This window comes from Phalacrocorax carbo, chromosome 26 (genome assembly GCF_963921805.1).
Source record: "Phalacrocorax carbo chromosome 26, bPhaCar2.1, whole genome shotgun sequence".
Taxonomy (NCBI): Eukaryota; Metazoa; Chordata; class Aves; order Suliformes; family Phalacrocoracidae; genus Phalacrocorax; species Phalacrocorax carbo.
Genome location: NC_087538.1, coordinates 4426587 through 4446782, shown reverse-complemented (window position 1 = coordinate 4446782; position 20196 = coordinate 4426587). Strand labels below are relative to the sequence as shown.

Below are 20196 nucleotides of genomic sequence, written 5' to 3'. Positions count from 1 at the left end.
GGGGAACGAGGGGCTGGGGAGCGGCTCCGCGGAGAAGGATCTGGGGGTTCTGGTCAACGGCAAGTTGAACATGAGCCACCAGCGTGCCCTGGTAGCCAAGAGGGTCAATCGTGCCCTGGGGGGGCACCGAGCCCTGCATCGCAGCCGGGCGAGGGAGGGGATTGTCCCGCTCTACCCCGTGCTGGGACGGCCTCGCCTCAGAGTTCCCTGGGCAGTTTTGGGCGCAACAGTTCATTAAGGGTATAAAGCTACCGGAAAGCATCTAGAGGAGGGCCACGAAGCTGGTGAAGGGTTTAGAGGGGAAACCATACAAGGAGCGGCTGAAGTCCCTTGGTTTCTTCTGCCAGAGGATGTGAGCTTGGAGATAGACCCGAATCTATCGGGACTAAACCTAGACTGGGAATCTAGAGGAAACCAGGGTCGGGGCTCGGTTCAGCGGAAGCGCTCGCGGCCGCTGCTCCCACCGCTGAGGATCCAAGTCCTGAGGCGACAGTCGTGGTTAATGATTGCCACCGTACAACGTTCCTCATTGACGCAGGAGTCAACCAAATATCGATGGTAGATGAGGACACCTGCGGAGTTACAAATATGCTGCCAACTGCTGCTCCTCTACCCCACAACAAGCTAGTTAATATTCCACCATCCAAATTAACCTTCTGATGTTAATCGTCCTCTTTCTGGGATGATAAAAGGGCTGGAAGAAGGTTTTCAAGTCTCATCGCCCGCCCCAGCTCTCCAGTATGACCAGTAAAGAAACCTAACGGCAAGTGGAGACTTAACATCTAGATGTTTTAGTAGGTGGACGCCCAGCAGAAGCTGTGGAACAGGTTGTGGAGCTGATTATAACGCACCGAGAGTTAATTGAGGTAGAGGAAGGAGACAAATAAGGACCTGGCCAAGAAGTGACATTCTGGGGAGTCAGATGGAGAGGTGGAAGGAAAATGGCTCCTGCTGAGGTCCTACGAGAAATCCAGGGGTTATCCAGCCCTGCAAATAAAGGAGTTAGGTGATGTGACGGGGATTTGAGGATTTTGGAGCACACGTGTTCCATATTTCATAAAATAACGTGACCGTTCTATAACTTGACTCAATTAAAATGCAGTCTGGGCATGGACTCCACCCCGTGAAGCAGCCCTGGAGCTTCTAAAGGCCACCATGAATGTGTGCCAGTCTTTGAGACCCTTCCACCCTATGCAGCCCCTCTTGTTGCAGAGCCAGGTGGGAGAGATTGGTGGGACTACGGCAACAAGGACCTCTGAGGAGCTCCAAGTCACGGTTCAATGCTCAGCACAATTCCTCAACCTTTGAAGAGCTTCTGGCAGCTTACGGAGGGTTGGGAACAACCGACGCCTCAACTCAGGGAAGAAGCTTAACGTTCCACATGCCAATATCTCCTCTTAAACCTGTTCTTGGTGGGAAACCACCGCCTTTAGGTGTAGCACCTAAGACCACCGTACAGAGGTGGGACTGTGTGTCCATCACAGGTGGCTTGGCTAAGGAGAAGAAAGTTGCTGAATCATAATCATTAGGGTTAGAAAAGACCTCTAAGATCATCATGTCCAACCGTCAACCTAACGCTACCGCGTCTCCATGACCCGAAGTGCCACATCTACACGTTGTTCGAACCCCTCCAGGGTTGGTGACTCCCCCACCTCCAAATTCTCCTCCCTGGGTTGCTCCTGAACTCGATCCCCACCAACCAGATGGTGTCTTACTGATAGGAGCGCTCAGAAAACATCGGGTGAAGGCAAGGAACGGCTGCTGCTGGGTCTGTGGCTGATGGACTCGCGGTAACGGAGCAAGTAGAAGGTTCTGCTCGACCAGCAGCGTTCTAGGACGTGCTACGCAACGGTGAGGAAATTGGGCAAAACTCAACGGGCCGTTGGGGAACGGAGACGTACGGTGAAGAAAATATTGGGAACAAAAAGACCAAATCCTGTCCTACTGCTACAGGGCATGGAGTCGCAGGCTGGAAAAGGACCAATCGGGTGGCCGGATGGACCGATACGGGCAACCAGTGGTAGAAGCGTGACAGGGTTTTCTTTTATCGGATGGTTGAACGGCTTCGTGAATGGCGGGGACAGGCGGACCTGCCGTCACCCTGCAGCAAGACCGTGTTGGCCAAGCTCTACGCAACAAGCAGTCCCACCAGTGACCCCACCCGTGGATTTGGTAGTGGTAGGAGTTATCAGAAGTCAACCGCTTCGGGAAGGGAAAGCCCTTTAGGACGCTTGATAAATTGAGTCTATCTCCCCCCGCTCGTGACACCAACCTCTGACGGATGATTTATGGTGACTGGAGTTGGAGGAGTAACGAGTTTGGGTAACGTTTTATCCTCCAGGCACCGCGGCAGGTTTGGTGCGGACCCGACGCCACAGATAATGGCTCAACTTTTAAAAATAGAACAACGGTGGCTTGATCATGGACTTAAGCGGACTCCGAAACCCTACGGCGCTCTGAGGAAGGTGGAAGCGTGGCGGAAAGCCGGAAGGCGTTGATTAAACAACAGCGTTAAACGGCAAAACGATGCTGATGAGGGGAGGGACTCACGGGTGACCGTACAAGCCTTGAACTCACGGCAGGCTCCTACGCGTAGTCCCACCGGAGAGAGGTCCGTGAGCTGACCTGACACCAGGAGGATGGTTTGATCACCTCCGGGCAACCAGGAGAACGGGCAAGGAATCAAAACCCATCCCTCCGGAAACGCCGGGTGGGAAAACGCACTTTTGAGGGAGGGGAACATGGGGAACGGCGGGACCAAGATGGCTCCTTCCTGAGGCTTCCACGTGACCCAAGACCTTGGTCTTCCTCCCTCGAAATCATTGATTTCCTGGATGAACTAGTGGAAAAACTGTCCGTGAACCTTCATCCTACGGAAAATGCCCCCCTCGGAAGCGCAGCGAGCGTTTCCCGAGCGCTTCGTTAACACCCGTTGAGGTGTTGCCACCGGAGAAGATGTGGAGGACATCTAAAAAGGCAAGAACCTTCACGCGATGGACAATCCTAACGCTCCCGTGGGGAAATCTGGCGTTCCCTCACAGAAATCTTGGTGGATAAGCAAGGAAGTCCAGTTAGCCCATCATGTCCCAGTTAGTGACGTCGATACAGGGACCCGACGTACCCAGAACCCACCAGCGGGGTGGTCGGAACCGAGGTGTCAACACGCGGTTCCCACCATGTAGATGACATGTGACACCGTGTAGATGACAGTGCCGGCCCAGTTTGGCCCTGGTGGGAGGCCATGTCTCCATGTGTCACCCTGTAGATGACAGTGCCGGCCCAGTTTGGCCCTGGTGGGAGGCCATGTCTCCATGTGTCACCATGTAGATGACAGTGCTGGCCCAGTTTGGCCCTGGTGGGAGGCCATGTCTCCATGTGTCACCCTGTAGATGGCAGTGCTGGCCCAGTTTGGCCCTGGTGGGACCCCATGTCTCCATGTGTCACCCTGTAGATGACGGTGCTGGCCCAGTTTGGCCCTGGTGGGAGGCCATGTCTCCATGTGTCACCCTGTAGATGACAGTGCCGGCCCAGTTTGGCCCAGTTTGGCACTGGTTGGACCCCATATCTCCATGTGTTACCCCGTAGATGACAGTGCCGGCCCAGTTTGGCCCTGGTGGGAGGCCATGTCTCCATGTGTCACCATGTAGATGACAGTGCCGGCCCAGTTTGGCCCTGGAGGGACCCCATGTCTCCATGTATCACCCTGTAAATGACAGTGCCGGCCCAGTTTGGCACTGGTTGGACCCCATATCTCCATGTGTTACCCCGTAGATGACAGTGCCGGCCCAGTTTGGCCCTGGTGGGAGGCCATGTCTCCATGTGTCACCCTGTAGATGACAGTGCCGGCCCAGTTTGGCCCTGGTGGGAGGCCATGTCTCCATGTGTCACCCTGTAGATGACAGTGCCGGCCCAGTTTGGCCCAGTTTGGCACTGGTTGTACCCCATATCTCCATGTGTTACCCCGTAGATGACAGTGCCGGTCCAGTTTGGCACTGGTGGGAGGCCATGTCTCCATATGTCACCTCGTAGATGACAGTGCCGGCCCAGTTTGGCCCTGGTGGGAGGCCATGTCTCCATGTGTCACCTCGTAGATGACAGTGCTGGCCCAGTTTGGCCCTGGTGGGAGGCCATGTCTCCATGTGTCACCCTGTAGATGACAGTGCCGGCCCAGTTTGGCCCTGGTGGGAGGCCATCTCTCCATGTGTCACCCTGTAGATGACAGTGCCGGCCAGTTTGGCCCTGGTGGGAGGCCATGTCTCCATGTGTCACCATGTAGATGACAGTGCTGGCCCAGTTTGGCCCTGGTGGGAGGCCATGTCTCCATGTGTCACCCTGTAGATGACAGTGCCGGCCCAGTTTGGCCCTGGTGGGAGGCCATGTCTCCATGTGTCACCTCATAGATGACAGTGCCGGCCCAGTTTGGCCCTGGTGGGAGGCCATGTCTCCATGTGTCACCATGTAGATGACAATGCCGGCCCAGTTTGGCACTGGTTGGACCCCATGTCTCCATGTGTCACCCTGTAAATGACAGTGCTGGCCCAGTTTGGCCCAGTTTGGCACTGGTTGGACCCCATATCTCCATGTGTTACCCCGTAGATGACAGTGCTGGCCCAGTTTGGCCCTGGTGGGAGGCCATGTCTCCATGTGTCACCTCGTAAATGACAGTGCCGGCCCAGTTTGGCCCTGGTGGGAGGCCATGTGTCACCCTGTAGATGACAGTGCCGGCCCAGTTTGGCCCAGTTTGGCACTGGTTGGACCCCATATCTCCATGTGTTACCCCGTAGATGACAGTGCCGGCCCAGTTTGGCCCTGGTGGGAGGTCATGTCTCCATGTGTCACCATGTAGATGACAGTGCCAGCCCAGTTTGGCACTGGTTGGACCCCATATCTCCATGTGTTACCCCGTAGATGACAGTGCCGGCCCAGTTTGGCCCTGGTGGGAGGCCATGTCTCCATGTGTCACCCCGTCGATGACAGTGCTGGCCCAGTTTGGCCCTGGTGGGAGGCCATGTCTCCATGTGTCACCCCGTAGATGACAGTGCCGGCCCAGTTTGGCCCAGTTTGGCACTGGTTGGACCCCATATCTCCATGTGTTACCCCGTAGATGACAGTGCTGGCCCAGTTTGGCCCTGGTGGGAGGCCATGTCTCCATGTGTCACCATGTAGATGACAGTGCCGGCCCAGTTTGGCACTGGTTGGACCCCATATCTCCATGTGTTACCCCGTAGATGACAGTGCTGGCCCAGTTTGGCCCTGGTGGGAGGCCATGTCTCCATGTGTCACCCTGTAGATGACAGTGCCGGCCCAGTTTGGCCCAGTTTGGCACTGGTTGGACCCCATATCTCCATGTGTTACCCCGTAGATGACAGTGCTGGCCCAGTTTGGCCCTGGTGGGAGGACATGTCTCCGTGTGTCACCATGTAGATGACAGTGCCAGCCCAGTTTGGCCCAGTTTGGCCCTGGTGGGAGGCCATCTCTCCATGTGTCACCCTGTAGATGACAGTGCCGGCCCAGTTTGGCCCTGGTGGGAGGCCATGTCTCCATGTGTCACCCTGTAGATGACAGTGCTGGCCCAGTTTGGCCCTGGTGGGACCCCATGTCTCCATGTGTCACCCCGTGGATGACAGTGCCGGCCCAGTTTGGCCCTGGTGGGAGGCCATGTCTCCATGTGTCACCCTGTAAATGACAGTGCCGGCCCAGTTTGGCCCTGGTGGGACCCCATATCTCTATGTGTTACTCCGTAGATGACAGTGCTGGCCCAGTTTGGCCCTGGTGGGAGGCCATGTCTCCATGTGTCACCCCGTCGATGGCAGTGCTGTCCCAGTTTGGCCCAGTTTCGCACTGGTGTACCTCCGTGGCACCATATAGGTGACAGTACCACCCCAGTTTAGCCCAGTACCACACTGGTGGGACCCCACATCACCCTGTGTCACTTCCCAGGGGGCAGTGCCATCCCAGTTTGGCACTGGTGGGACCCCACTTCCCCCCGTGTCACCCTATATGTTACAGGACCATCCCAGTATGGACCAGTCCCACACTGGTGGGACCCTCCCATGTCACCCGCCAGGTGGCAGAGCCATCCCAGTTTAGCCCAGTCACTTACTGGTTCTCCCCGTCCCAGTGACCCAACGCTTTATTTCTTTTTACAGCTTTGCCCCTTTTCCGCCCCATTTCAGCCCATTAAAGCTCGTGCGGTGACATCACCGGTGGCAGTGTGTCCTGTCGGGGGGGTGGCACTTGGGGACACCAGTGTCCCTGCTATTGGGGAGGGGGATGTCCCCAAGGACAGGAGGGTCCTGGGGGGACACAGGAGCCCCCCAAGGGGATAGGAGTGTCCCCAGGAGGGGCTGGGGGGGACACTGGGGCCCCCCAAGGGGACAGGGGGCTCCCCAGGAGAGGGGGGACAGACACTGGGGACCCCAAGGGGATGGGGGTGTCCCCAGGAGGGGCTGGGGGGGACACTGGGGCCCCCCAAGGGGACAGGGGGCTCCCCAGGAGAGGGGGGACAGACACTGGGGACCCCAAGGGGATGGGGGTGTCCCCAGGGGGGGGTGGGGGGGACACTGGGGCCCCCCAAGGGGACAGGGTGTTCCCAGGGGTGGCTGCGGGCGGGCAGAGGGACCCGGGGGCGGCCGCTCCCGTTGCCAGGGTGACGCAGGGCAACGCCTGCCCCGCCCCACGCACTGCTATTGGCTGCCGCCCTCATCCCCATGTGTGCTGATTGGCCCATCTTGCACCGGAAGCGGAAGTGAGAGTAGGGCGGGGACTGGAGCCCAAATTTGGGCGGGGGGCGGAGGGGGAGGCCATGCTCTTAACTGGGAGCTGGGCCCAAACTGGGAAAGTACCTTAAACTAGAACAGAGCCCTGAGCCGGGTCCAGAGCCCTGAGCCAGGCCTAGGGCCCTGAGCTGGAACAGAGTTGTCACCTGGCCTGGGAGCTGAACTGGGTCAGGAACTGAGCTGGGCCAGTCTTAAGAGGGCCAGAGCCTGAGCTGGGCCTAGAGCCCTGAGCTGGGCCAGAGCCTGAACTGGGCCAGGACCTTAAAAGGGGCCAAGAGCCCTGAATTGGGCCAGAGCCTTGGAGCTGGGCCAAGAGCCCTGAACTGGGCCAGGACCTGATCTGGGCTGGGAGCTGAGCTGCACCTAGAGCCCTAAACTGGGGCCAGAGCCTAAGCTGGGCTGGGACTTGAGCTGTGCCTAGAGCCCTGATATGGGCCAAGCACTGAAATGGGCCAGAACCTTAAGAGGGCCAAGAGCCCTGAACTGGGCCAGGACCTGATCTGGGCCAGAGCCTAAGCTGGACTGGGACTTTAACTGTGCCTAGAGCCCTGAACTGGGGCCAGGACCTGATCTGGGCTGGGAGCTGAGCTGCACCTAGAGCTCTAAACAGGCCAGAGCCCTGATCTGGGCCAGAGCCTAAGCTGGGCTGGGACTTGAGCAGCGCCTAGAGCCCTGAACTGGGGCCAGAGCCCTGAGCTCAGCTGGGAGGTGAACTGGGGCCTAGGGCCCTGAACTGAGACCAGAGCGTCATCTGGGCCAGACCCTAAACCATTCCCCGCCCCTCCCACACCCCTCTACCCTCCCCCCCTCACTCGCAGGCCCAGCACCCCCCTCCCCAACGAGCCCCCTGACAGAGCGGCCGATGTTTAGCCAAACCGCTCCGCAGGCGGAAGCGCCGGCCACAGCGCTCGCAGGCCCGCCCGGCGCCGTCGTGGGTCTTCATGTGCTCCGTCAAATGATGTTTCAGCTTAAACCGCTTGTGACAGGCGGCGCAGGCGAAGGGACGCAAGCTGAAGGTCAACATGATGTGTCGATCCCGCTTGGGTTTGACGGCAAACCGTTTACCGCACAGGCAACCGAAACGTTTACCGTCCGGAGCCGCTCCTAACTTCACCGGGGCGTGGAGGGCTTGACCTCGGCCCAGGATCTCATTCCCGTGAAGGTCCACCGGCTTCCAAGATGGTTGCGGGAAGACAGCCGACCCACCGGTTGTCATCATCGTACCGCCGGTCGTCACCGTCGTCCCGCTGCCGCCTGATGGGATGACGTAGCTCACCTCCGCCGGCACGAAGCCGCCCGCCAACTCCGCCGCCGGCAGGAGGCCCTCAACGGCGGCGGCGGCGTCACCCGCCTCCTGCTTGATGTAGAAGATTTTGGGTGGCTCATGGGCGTCTCCGGGCGCCCCGTCTTCCTCTTCCTCTTCCTCCAGCACGATTTGGAGGGCGTCGGTGGGGCGGTGACGGCGTTGGTGCCCGCCCTCTTCTTCCTCCTCTTCTTCTTCTTCTTCCTCCTCCTCCACGCAGATTTTGAGGACCTCCTCGCCGGCGTCCTTCAGGAGGGAGCTGAGGGACGACGTCGCCGCTGGCGTCATGTCAGCGGCCACGCGGATTTTGAGGACCTCCTCACCCCCCTCCTTGGCGAAAGATGGCGTCGCTGCGTCGCCACCACGGGTGACCCACGAAGAGCCGTCACCACCGCGCGCAGGCCACGATGATGAGGACGACGAAGAGCCGTCACCACCACGGGTGGACCACGAGGATCCTCCATCACCAGCGCGGGTGGGACACGACGAGCCGTCGCCACCGCGCGCGGTCCACGAGGATGACGAAGACCCATCGCCACCGCGGGTGGGCCACGATGACGCTCCGTCACCACCGCGGGTGGGACATGATGACCCATCTCCACCACGGGTGGGCCACGACGACGCTCCGTCTCCACCGTGGGTGCTACACGAAGATCCATCCCCACGGTTGGTCCACGACGACGCTCCATCTCCACCATGAGTGGTACACGTAGACCCGTCTCCACCACGGATGGTCCAGGATGATGATGAAGACCCATCTCCACCACGGGTGGTCCATGATGATGAAGCCTCACCGCCGCGGCCAATCGATGATGATGACGACGTCACTTCGCTGCCCCGCCCAGCCCACCGACACACCCCACCCTCCAATTCCCTCAGGATCTCCGAGCACTGATCCACCACGTGCCACATCTGGAGACCGCTGGCCACCAAGAGATGACCAGGCAGGGCCTCCAACAGCAACGACAAGCGTCCCGAGTAGATGAGATGAAGGAGCCCCTCAAAGGCATCGGGGTCGATGGCGGGGGGCAGCAGCAAGCGCCCCCCATCCTGCAGCAGCAGCTTGTCGTGGAAGAAAGGTGACGCGGCGGCCAGGACGCTCTTGTGGGCCGGGAAGATCCGGCCGCCCACGTGGACGGCCACGTCGCAGAACTTCCCTTCCAACCGTAGGCGGTTGAGGGATTCCAGCAGCGCCGCCGCGTGCTGGGGGAAGGAGATCTGCACCCGGCCCCCCTCCGCCGCCATCCTCCCCGCGACGAGTCTGTGGGGACAGGTCTGTCACACGGGACAGGGGGCAACCAGTTGCCCCCCTTGGGTGCCCAGTTGCCCAATGAACATTCTACTGACCCACTGGGTGCCCAGTTGCTCCCTCGTGTGCCCAGTTGTCCAATGAACATTCTGTTGCCCCCTTGGGTGCCCAGTTGCCCCCTCAGGTGCCCAGTTGCCCCATGAACTGCTCTACGGACCCCTTGGGCACCCTGTTGCCCCTTTGGGCACCCAGCTGCCCAATAAACATCTTACTGACCCACTGGACACCCACTTGCCCAACTGAATGTTCTACTGAGCTATGGGGGTGCCCAGTTGCCCCCTCGTGTGTCCAGTTGCCCAATGAACATTCTGTTGCCCCTTGGGTGTCCAGTTGCCCCCTCAGGTGCCCAGTTGCCCCATGAACTGCTCTACTGATCCATGGGATGCTTTAAGCCCCCTTGGACATGCAGTTGCCCCATGAACTGCTCTACTGACCCATGGGGATGCTCAGTTGCCCCCCTGGGTGACTGGTTGCCCTATAAGGTGCCCTGTTGCCCCACAGGATATTTTAGGACCCCCTTGGGTGCCCAGCTGCCCCTTGAAGTGCTCTACTGACCCCTCAGACACCCTGTTGCCCCCTTGGACACCCAGTTGCCCAGCTGAATGTTCTACTGAGCTCTGGGGGCATCCAGTTGCCCCAATGGGTGCCCAGTTGCCCAATAAACATTCTACTGACCCACTGGGTGCCCTGTTGCTCCCCTGTGTGCCCAGTTGCCCCATGAACTGCTCTACTGACCCCTCGGGGACCCTGTTGCCCCCTCAGACACCCAGTTGCCCAAATAAATGTTCTACTGAGCTATGGGGGTGCCCTGTTGCCCCGTGGGGTTCTTTAGGACCCCCTTGGGTGCCCGGTTGCCCCCTTGGGTGCCCGGTTGCCCCCTGGGGTGTCCGGTTGCCCCATGGGGTTCTTTAGGATCCCCTTGGGTGCTTGGTTGCCCCCCTTGGGTGCCTGGCTGCCCTCCTTGGGTGTCCAGTTGCCCCGTGGGGTTCTTTAGGATCCCCTTGGGTGCCTGGTTTCCCCCCTTGGGTGCCCGTTTTCCCCCCCTTGGATGCCTGGTTGCCCCCCTTGGATGCCTGGTTGCCCTCCTTGGGTGCCTGGTTGCCCCCCTTGGGTGCCTGGATTCCCTCCCTTGGGTGCCTTGTTGCCCTCCTTGGGTGCCTGGTTGCCCCCCTTGGGTGCCTGGTTTCCCTCCCTTGGGTGCCTGGTTGCCCCCCTTGGGTGCCTGGTTTCCCTCCCTTGGGTGCCTGGTTGCCCTCCTTGGGTGCCCAGTTGCCCTGTGGGGTTCTTTAGGACCCCCTTGGGTGCCTGGTTGCCCTCCTTGGGTGCCTGGTTGCCCAGTTGCCCTCCTTGGGTGCCCAGTTGCCCCGTGGGGTTCTTTAGGACCCTCTTGGGTGCCCAGTTGCTCTCCTTGGGTGCCTGGTTGCCCCCCTTGGGTGCCCGGTTGCCGTCCTTGGGTGTACAGTTGCCCCGTGGGGTTCTTTAGGACCCCCTTGGGTGCCTGGTTGCCCCCCTTGGGTGCCCAGTTGCCCCGTGGGGTTCTTTAGGATCCCTGTGGGTGCCTGGTTTCCCCCCTTGGGTGCCCAGTTGCCCTCCTTGGGTGCCTGGTTGCCCCGTGGGGTTCTTTAGGACCCCCTTGGGTGCCCGGTTGCCCTCCTTGGGTGCCTGGTTGCCCCGTGGGGTTCTTTAGGACCCCCTTGGGTGCCCAGTTGCCCTCCTTGGGTGCCTGGTTGCCCCGTGGGGTTCTTTAGGACCCTCTTGGGTGCCCAGTTGCTCTCCTTGGGTGCCTGGTTGCCCTCCTTGGGTGCCCAGTTGCCCCGTGGGGTTCTTTAGGACCCCCTTGGGTGCCCAGTTGTCCCCCTTGGATGTCCAGTTGCCCCCCTTGGGTGCCTGGTTGCCCCGTGGGGTTCTTTCGGACCCCCCCCCTTGGGTGCCTGGTAGCCCCCCTTGGATGCCTGGTTGCCCTCCTTGGGTGCCCAGTTGCCCTCCTTGGGTGCCTGGTTGCCCAATGGGGTTATTTCGGACCCCCCCCCTTGGGTGCCCGGTTGCCCCCTGAACCATTCCATCACCCCATGGGGTGCCCCGTTCCACCCCCCCTCCGAGGACACCCTGGTGCCCCTTGGGGTGCCCCCCTGCCCCGGGGGAGGCGGGAGGGTCCTGTCACCCCGGGGCCGCCCCGCTGTCCCCCACCGGCCCCGCCCCCGCCTCCCCCCGGTTCGCTCCATCGCTGCCCCCCAACCCCACAAGGCCACCCTCCCCCCGCACCCCCGGGAACCCCCCGCACCCCCGGGAACCCCCCCCCGCTCTCCGTTCCCATCACGTGACCGCGCGCCCCGCGCTCACCCCCGGCCGCCGCCGGCGCCTCCGAGCGATGACGTCATCGCCAAAGCCCCGCCCGTGCCTAGCGGGCAGAGCGGTGACGTCACCGGGAAATCCCCGCCCACCCCCTCCGCGAGGCGCCTTTCTTCGCGCTCCCTCCCGCGCTACCCCGACCCCCCTGGAAGCCCCGCCCCCTTCCAACCCCACCCCCTCTGAACCCCATGGAAGCCCCACCCCCTCTGAACTCCCTGGAAACCCCGCCCCTCCCAAGCCCCGCCCCGGGCCACGTGAGGCCCCGCCCTTTCCAAGCTCCACTCCCCCTGTATCCCAGGGAAGCCCCGCCCCTCCCAGGCCCCGCCCCTCCGAACCTCCAGGAGCCCCGCCCCTTCCAAGTTCCCCCTAGCCCCCTGGAAGCCCCGCCCCCTCAAGCCTCGCCCCCTCTAAACCCCCAGGAGCCCCACCCCTCCAAGCTCCTCCCCTCTGAACCCCAGCAGCCCCACCCCTCCAAGCTCCTCCCCTCTGAACCCCAGCAGCCCCACCCCTCCAAGCTCCTCCCCTCTGAACCCCAGCAGCCCCACCCCTCCAAGCTCCTCCCCTCTGAACCCCAGCAGCCCCACCCCTCCAAGCTCCTTCCCTCTGAACCCCAGAAGCCCCGCCTCTTCCAAGCCCCACCTCCTCCAACCCCAGCGAAGCTCCGCCCCCTCCCAAACCCCGCCCCTTCCCATGCTTTGCCTTTACGACCCCCCCGCCCCACCCTTGGGGAAACCCCGCCCCAAGCCCCGCCCCACCCCGGGATGCCCCCGCCTCCCTCCTCCGCCGCCCCGCCCTCCCGCCCCGCCGTAGGCCCGTCCCCCCGCAGGCCCCGCCCCCGGTAGGCGGGGCTACAAGACCGATCCGAGTTTATTAAAGGCTCCGCGGGCAGCGGCGGCCCCGGCGGGGGTTGGAGCCAGCCCAGACCCGCCCTGGGGCCGCCCGCGGGCGGCGGATTGTCGGGGCTGCGGCGGGCGCGGGGGGCGCCGGGGGCCGCGCAACGGGGGGGCCGTGAAGCGGGGGGGGGGTGGGTGTCCCGGTGCACGGGGGGAGGGGGGGGTCCCGGTGCATTGGGGGGGGGGGTGTCCTGGTGCACGGGGGGGTGGGTGGGGGTGTCCCTGTGCAACGGGGGGGGGGTCCCGGTGCATTGAGGGGGTCCTAGTGCACGGGGGGGGGGGTGGGGGTGTCCCTGTGCAACGGGGGGGGGGGGTCCCGGTGCATTGAGGGGGTCCCGGTGCATTGGGGGGGGTGTCCAGTGAATGAGGGGTCCCGGTGGACTGGGGGGTCCCGGTGCATTGGGGGAGTGTGTGGGGGGGTCCCGGTGCATTGGGGGGTCCCAGTACACAGGGAGGGGGAACGCAGTGCATTTTGGGGGGGAGGGGTCCGAATGCATTTTGAGGGGTGTCCCCCCCTCCCCAGCTCCCCGGGGCCGGTGGCACATGGCGGGGCCGCGGGGGGGGGACGGACACACACGCAATGCACGAGGTGACCCCAGCCCGGGATGCAAAAGGGGGGGGGGGGGGGAGCAGAGGATGGTGCACGCGGACCCCACCCCCACCCCCCCGCAGGTCCTGGTGCATGAGGCTGGTGGTGCACAGGGACCCCCCCACCCCCCCACCCCGATGCACGGTGACACCCCGATGGCGGTGCACGATGACGGGCACGGTGCACGGTGACGCCCCGGTCGTGGTGCACGGTGACGGTGACAGTGCACGGTGACACCCCGGTCATGGTGCACGGTGACAGTCCTGGTGCACGGTGACACCCCGGTCGTGGTGCACGGTGACACCCTGATCCTGGTGCACGGTGACGCCCCAGTCCTGGTGCACGGTGACAGTCCTGGTGCACGGTGACACCCCGGTCCTGGTGCACGGTGACGGTCACGGTGCACGGTGACACCCCGGTCGTGGTGCACGGTGACACCCCGGTCGTGGTGCACGGTGACACCCTGATCCTGGTGCACGGTGACGCCCCAGTCCTGGTGCACGGTGACACCCTGATCCTGGTGCACGGTGACGCCCCAGTCCTGGTGCACGGTGACACCCTGATCCTGGTGCACGGTGACGCCCCAGTCCTGGTGCACGGTGACAGTCCTGGTGCACGGTGACACCCCGGTCGTGGTGCACGGTGACGGTCACGGTGCACGGTGACACCCCGATCCTGGTGCACGGTGACGCCCCAGTCCTGGTGCACGGTGACACCCTGATCCTGGTGCACGGTGACGCCCCAGTCCTGGTGCACGGTGACAGTCCTGGTGCACGGTGACACCCCGGTCGTGGTGCACGGTGACGGTCACGGTGCACGGTGACACCCCGATCCTGGTGCACGGTGACACCCCAGTCCTGGTGCACGGTGACAGTCCTGGTGCACGGTGACACCCCGGTCGTGGTGCACGGTGACACCCTGATCCTGGTGCACGGTGACACCCCGATCCTGGTGCACGGTGACAGTCCTGGTGCACGGTGACACCCCAGTCCTGGTGCACGGTGACGGTCACGGTGCACAGTGACACCCCAGTTGTGGTGCACGGTGACACCCCAGTCCTGGTGCACGGTGACAGTCCTGGTGCACGGTGACGCCCCGATCCTGGTGCACGGTGACACCCCGTTCGTGGTGCACGGTGACAGTCCTGGTGCACGGTGACACCCCGATCCTGGTGCACGGTGACACCCCGATCCTGGTGCACGGTGACAGTCCTGGTGCACGGTGACACCCCAGTCCTGGTGCACGGTGACAGTCCTGGTGCACGGTGACGCCCCGATCCTGGTGCACGGTGACACCCCGTTCGTGGTGCACGGTGACGCCCCGATCGCGGTGCCCGGCGAGGCTGTTGCACGACGGAGCTGGACGCGCAGGGTTTGGGGGGGGCGGGGGAGGGTCCTGCAGCTCCTGGTGCACAGGGTGGGGTGACGGGGTGCGATGCACGAGAGACGATGCACGAGGGAGAGAGAGGAAAAAATAAAAAGGGGGGGGGGGGGGGCGGGGGATCCCCGGCATCGTGCACGGGGCAAAAGGGGGTGGTGCTGTTGCACGAGGAGGTGTTGCACGGGTCGCTCCGGTCCTGGTGCTGGAGAAAAAGAGGCTGGTGCACGAAGGTGATGCACGAGGGAAGGTCTGATCCCGGTGCACGAGGATGTTGGTGCACACGGGGGTGGGGGAAACGTGATGCACGAGGAGAAGGTCCGGTCCCGGTGCACGAGGAGGTGACGCACGAGGGTCGCCCGGTGCGAGGTGATGTGATGCACGAGGAGAAGGTCCGGGCCTGGTGCGCTGGGAGGCTGGTGCACGAGGGGTGGTGGTGCACGAGGGGTGGTGATGCACGAGGAGGTGATGCACGAGGGAAGGTCCGGTCCTGGTGCAAGGAAGGTGATGCACAAGGAGAAAGTGTGGGGGGGTGGGGGGGTTAGCGGGGGGGGGAGGGGGGGGGCTGGCCTGGTCCTGGTGCATGGGGAGGTGATGCACGGGGAGCTCCAGTCCTGGTGCACAGGGAGGTGTTGCACAAGGGATGCCCGGTCCTGGAGCACAAGAAGCCGTTGCACGAGGCCGCCCCAATCCCGTTGCACGAGGCCACCGTGATCCTGATGCACAAGGGGCCCACCCCCCCCACCCCACGCTGCCCCGCCCCAGTCTCGTTGCACGAGGAGTCGATGCACGAGGCTGCCCCGGTCCCGGTGCACAAGGGCTGGCCTGATGCTGGTGCACGAGGAGCCGATGCACGAGGCCAACCCAGTCCTGGTGCACGAAGCCATCCCGCTCCCGGTGCACAAGGTCGCCCCAGTCCTGGTGCACGAGGAGCTGTTGCACGAGGAGCCAGTGCACGAGGCCTCCCCACCCCCATTGCACAAGGACCCAATGCACGAGGAGCCGTTGCACAAGGCCACCCCTGTCCCGGTGCACGAGGAGCCATTGCACGAGGCCTCCTTGTTCCCATCACACGAGGAGCTGTTGCACGAGGCCTCCCCCAATCCTGGTGCACGAGGAGCTGTTGCACGAAACCTCCCTGCTCCCCTTGCCTGAGATTCCGTTGCACGAGGAGTCGTTGCACAAGGAGCCATCACACAAGGCCTCCCTGCTCCTGTTGCACGAGGAGCTGTTGCGTTAAGAGCCCTTGCACGAGGCCTCCCCACTCCTGTTGCACGAGGAGCCGTGGCACAAGGAACTGTTGCACGAGGCCTCCCTGCTCCTGTTGCACGGGGAGCCCTCGCACACGGAGCCGCTGCACGAGGAGCCGTTGCACGAGGAGGAGCCCTTGCATGAGGCCTTCCTGCTCCTGTTGCACGAGGAGGAGCCCTTGCACAAGGCCTCTTTGCTCCTGTTGCATGAGGAGCCCTTGCACGACACCTCCCTGCTCCCGTCGCACGAGGAGCCCTTGCACGAGGCCTTCCTGCTCCTTTCACACGAGGAGCCCTTGCACGGGGAGCCCTTGCACGAGGAGAAGCCCTTGCACGAGGCGCCGTCGCACAAGGCCTCCCCTCTCCCCTCGCACGAGGGCCTCCCCGTGTCGCACGAGGCCAGGGAGGGAGGGGTGTCCTTCCTCACCCCCACCCCCCCCCCCACCCCGTGCCTCTTCTTCCCCGGGGGTCGCCGGGGGCCGCCGCCAGCCCCGGGGCGGGGGGTTGGGGGGTCCCGGTGACCCCCGGGGCGGGGGCTAGTGCTCAGCAGCGGGGCCGCGCAGCTCGCCGTTGGCCGTGATCGGGGGTGGCGGGGGCGGAGGCGGGGGCCGCACGGGGACCCCCCCGGCCCAGCTCACACCCGGGTCTGCTGCACCCACGGCGGAAAGCTGCCTCTCCTGCAAGGCACCGAGGGGGCTCATTCACCCCCCCGTCCCCCCTCCCCCCCCCCAAATAAGTGTCCCCCCCCCCAAGCCACCCCACCACCCCCCCTTTTCCACACCCCCCCCCCACCACCACCACCCCCCCCCCACGACGCGGCGCGGGACTCACCTGCGGTGGCTCGGTGGGACCCTCCGGTGCTGGCAGGACCCCTCCCCCCAGTTCGCCCCCCCCCCCCATGTCCCATTTCCCCCCCCCCCCCCCCAAGACAGGACATGGCACAGGGACGTGCGTGTCACCCCCCCCCCCCCGCCCCCCCCCCGGGTGAGGTGAGATGGGGACGGACACGAGACACGAGGATGGAGACGAGGCGGGTGACGGCGGGCACCAGCGCTGGGGGACGGTGGGTGGCCCCCCACCCCCCCCCCAAACCCAGCCACCCCCAGAGGGGACGGTGACACCGTTGTCACCCCTCCATGGGGGACGTCAGGGGAGGGGAAACAGGGACAGCCCAGAGCTGTGTCCCCCACCCAAGGGCTCCTTGGTGGGCCCCAAGGGGACATGGGGACACCCCAGAACCATGTCCCTCATGGGGACACGGGGACATGGGAGGGTCTTGGGGACACCCGGATCCATGTCCCCAAGGGTTCCCACTGTCCCTGGGGGACATGGGGACACAGGAGGGACATGGGGACACCTGGATCCGTGTCCCCAAGGGTTCCCAGTGTCCCTGGGGGACACAGGAGGGACATGGGGACATCCCAGTTTCATGTCTCCAACGGCTCCCAGCATCCCGAGGGACATGGGGACATGGGAGGGACAAGGGGACACCTGGATCCATGTCCCCAAGGGTTCCCAGTGTCCCTGAGGGACACAGGAGGGACATGGGGACACCCGGATCCATGTCCCCAAGACTCACTGGTGTCCCAAGGGACATGGGGACACCCTGGATCCATATCCCCAGGGGGACATGGGGACACAAGAGGGACATGGAGGTGCAGAAGGGACACAGGGTCACCTGGATCCCTGTCCCCAAGGGATCCCAGTGTCCCAGGGGGACACAGGAGGGTCTTGGGGACACCCAGATCCATGTCCCCAAGGGTTCCCAGTGTCCCTGAGGGACATGGAGACACAGGATGGACATAAGGACACCCAGATCCATGTCCCCAGGGATCCCCAGTGTCCCTGGGGGACATGGGGACACAGGATGGACATAAGGACACCCAGATCCATGTCCCCAGGGATCCCCAGTGTCCCTGGGGGACATGGGGACACAGGATGGACATGGGGACACCCGGATCTAGGTCCCCAAGGATCCCCAGTGTCCCTGGGGGACATGGGGACACAGGATGGACATGGGGACACCCGGATCTAGGTCCCCAAGGGGTTCCAGTGTCCCTGGGGGACATGGGGACACCCAGATCCATGTCCTCTGAGATGGACAAGAGACAAAGGACACCAGGAGGGGACAAGGATGTCCCCGTGGCATGTCCTGGTCATGGCACGGGAGGCACAGGGACACCCCGGATCTGTGTCACCAGATGCTGGGGGGACACGGGGACATCCCGAGTCCGTGTCCCCGGGGCGGATCGGGATGGGGGGTGGCAAGGAGGGGACAAGGTCCTGCCAGGGCACAGGAGGGTCTTGGGCACACCTGGGGGACGTGTCCCCGGGGACACAGGGACATGGGGACACCCGGATCCATGTCCCCAAGGGTTCCCACTGTCCCTGGGGGACATGGGGACACAGGAGGGTCTCGGGGACACCCGGATCCATGTCCCCAAAGGTTCCCACTGTCCCTGGGGGACATGGGGCCACAGGAGGGTCTTGGGGACACCTGGATCCATGTCCCCAAGGGTTCCCAGTGTCCCTGAGGGACATGGGGCCACAGGAGGGTGTTGGGGACACCCGGATCCATGTCCCCAAGGGTTCCCACTGTCCCTGGGGGACATGGGGACACAGGAGGGTCTTGGGGACACCTGGATCCATGTCCCCAAGGGTTCCCACTGTCCCTGGGGGACATGGGGACACAGGAGGGTCTCGGGGACACCCGGATCCATGTCCCCAAGGGTTCCCAGTGTCCCTGGGGGACATGGGGACACAGGAGGGTCTTGGGGACACCCGGATCCATGTCCCCAAGGGTTCCCACTGTCCCTGAGGGACATGGGGACACAGGAGGGTCTTGGGGACACCCGGATCCATGTCCCCAAGGGTTCCCAGTGTCCCTGAGGGACATGGGGACAGAGGAGGGTCTCGGGGACACCTGGATCCATGTCCCCAAGGGTTCCCACTGTCCCAGGGGCCACAGGAGGGTCTCGGGGACACCTGGATCCATGTCCCCAGCGGTTCCCAGTGTCCCAGGGGCCACAGGAGGGTCTCGGGGACACCTGGATCCATGTCCCCAAGGGTTCCCACTGTCCCTGAGGGACATGGGGACACAGGAGGGTCTTGGGGACACCTGGATCCATGTCCCCAAGGGTTCCCAGTGTCCCTGAGGGACATGGGGACAAAGGAGGGTCTCGGGGACACCTGGATCCATGTCCCCAAGGGTTCCCACTGTCCCTGGGGGACATGGGGACACAGGAGGGTCTTGGGGACACCTGGATCCATGTCCCCAAGGGTTCCCAGTGTCCCTGAGGGACATGGGGACAGAGAAGGGTCTCGGGGACACCTGGATCCATGTCCCCAAGGGTTCCCAGTGTCCCTGAGGGACATGGGGACACAGGAGGGTCTTGGAGACACCTGGATCCATGTCCCCAAGGGTTCCCAGTGTCCCTGGGGGACATGGGGACACAGGAGGGTCTTGGGGACACCTGGATCCATGTCCCCAAGGGTTCCCAGTGTCCCTGAGGGACATGGGGACACAGGAGGGTCTTGGGGACACCTGGATCCATGTCCCCAAGGGTTCCCACTGTCCCTGAGGGACATGGGGACACAGGAGGGTCTTGGGGACACCTGGATCCATGTCCCCAAGGGTTCCCACTGTCCCTGACGGACATGGGGACACAGGAGGGTCTTGGGGACACCTGGATCCATGTCCCCAAGGGTTCCCACTGTCCCTGGGGGACATGGGGACACAGGAGGGTCTCGGGGACACCTGGATCCATGTCCCCAAGGGTTCCCAGTGTCCCTGAGGGACATGGGGACACAGGAGGGTCTCGGGGACACCTGGATCCATGTCCCCAAGGGTTCCCAGTGTCCCTGAGGGACATGGGGACACAGGAGGGTCTTGGGGACACCCGGATCCATGTCCCCAAGCGTTCCCAGTGTCCCTGAGGGACATGGGGACACAGGAGGGTCTCGGGGACACCCGGATCCATGTCCCCAAGGGTTCCCACTGTCCCTGGGGGACATGGGGACACAGGAGGGTCTCGGGGACACCTGGATCCATGTCCCCAAGGGTTCCCACTGTCCCTGGGGGACATGGGGACACAGGAGGGTCTCGGGGACACCTGGATCCATGTCCCCAAGGGTTCCCAGTGTCCCTGAGGGACATGGGGACACAGGAGGGTCTCGGGGACACCTGGATCCATGTCCCCAAGGGTTCCCACTGTCCCTGGGGGACATGGGGACACAGGAGGGTCTCGGGGACACCTGGATCCATGTCCCCAAGGGTTCCCACTGTCCCTGGGGGACATGGGGACACAGGAGGGTCTCGGGGACACCTGGATCCATGTCCCCAAGGGT

General features: G+C 63.5%; 2 protein-coding genes and 3 long non-coding RNA genes across 17 annotated transcripts in view; 2 read left to right on the top strand and 3 right to left on the bottom strand.

Annotated features, from left to right (window-relative positions):
- Positions 1–4705: 4705 nt before the first annotated feature.
- On the top strand, positions 4706–6203 carry LOC135317558 (uncharacterized). The gene is made up of 2 exons (XR_010376376.1): positions 4706–5390; positions 5577–6203. It is a non-coding gene; the product is annotated as an uncharacterized LOC135317558 (long non-coding RNA).
- Positions 6118–7423, bottom strand: LOC135317556 (uncharacterized). The gene is made up of 2 exons (XR_010376374.1): positions 7346–7423; positions 6118–7097 (listed from the first exon to the last, which is right to left on the bottom strand). It is a non-coding gene; the product is annotated as an uncharacterized LOC135317556 (long non-coding RNA).
- Positions 7424–7568: 145 nt separating this feature from the next.
- ZBTB9 (zinc finger and BTB domain containing 9) lies at positions 7569–11809 on the bottom strand. The gene is made up of 2 exons (XM_064473838.1): positions 11732–11809; positions 7569–9343 (listed from the first exon to the last, which is right to left on the bottom strand). Exons 1-2 carry the CDS (start codon positions 11767–11769, stop codon positions 7588–7590), a joined length of 1794 nt encoding a protein of 597 aa, XP_064329908.1. The 5' UTR covers positions 11770–11809; the 3' UTR covers positions 7569–7587.
- LOC135317557 (uncharacterized) lies at positions 9329–9588 on the top strand. The gene is made up of 2 exons (XR_010376375.1): positions 9329–9404; positions 9504–9588. It is a non-coding gene; the product is annotated as an uncharacterized LOC135317557 (long non-coding RNA).
- A 4575-nt stretch (positions 11810–16384) lies between the features above and the next one.
- SYNGAP1 (synaptic Ras GTPase activating protein 1) overlaps positions 16385–20196 on the bottom strand; it is a 38533-nt gene continuing 34721 nt past the window's right edge. For 12 of the 13 annotated variants that reach the window (XM_064473868.1, XM_064473861.1, XM_064473859.1 and 9 more), the window contains one exon: positions 16385–16526. In XM_064473868.1, coding sequence (XP_064329938.1) covers positions 16386–16526 — 141 coding nt within the window. In that variant the 3' untranslated portion in view covers position 16385. The remainder of the gene's footprint in view (positions 16527–20196) is intronic. The other variant, XR_010376381.1, reaches the window with a different exon arrangement.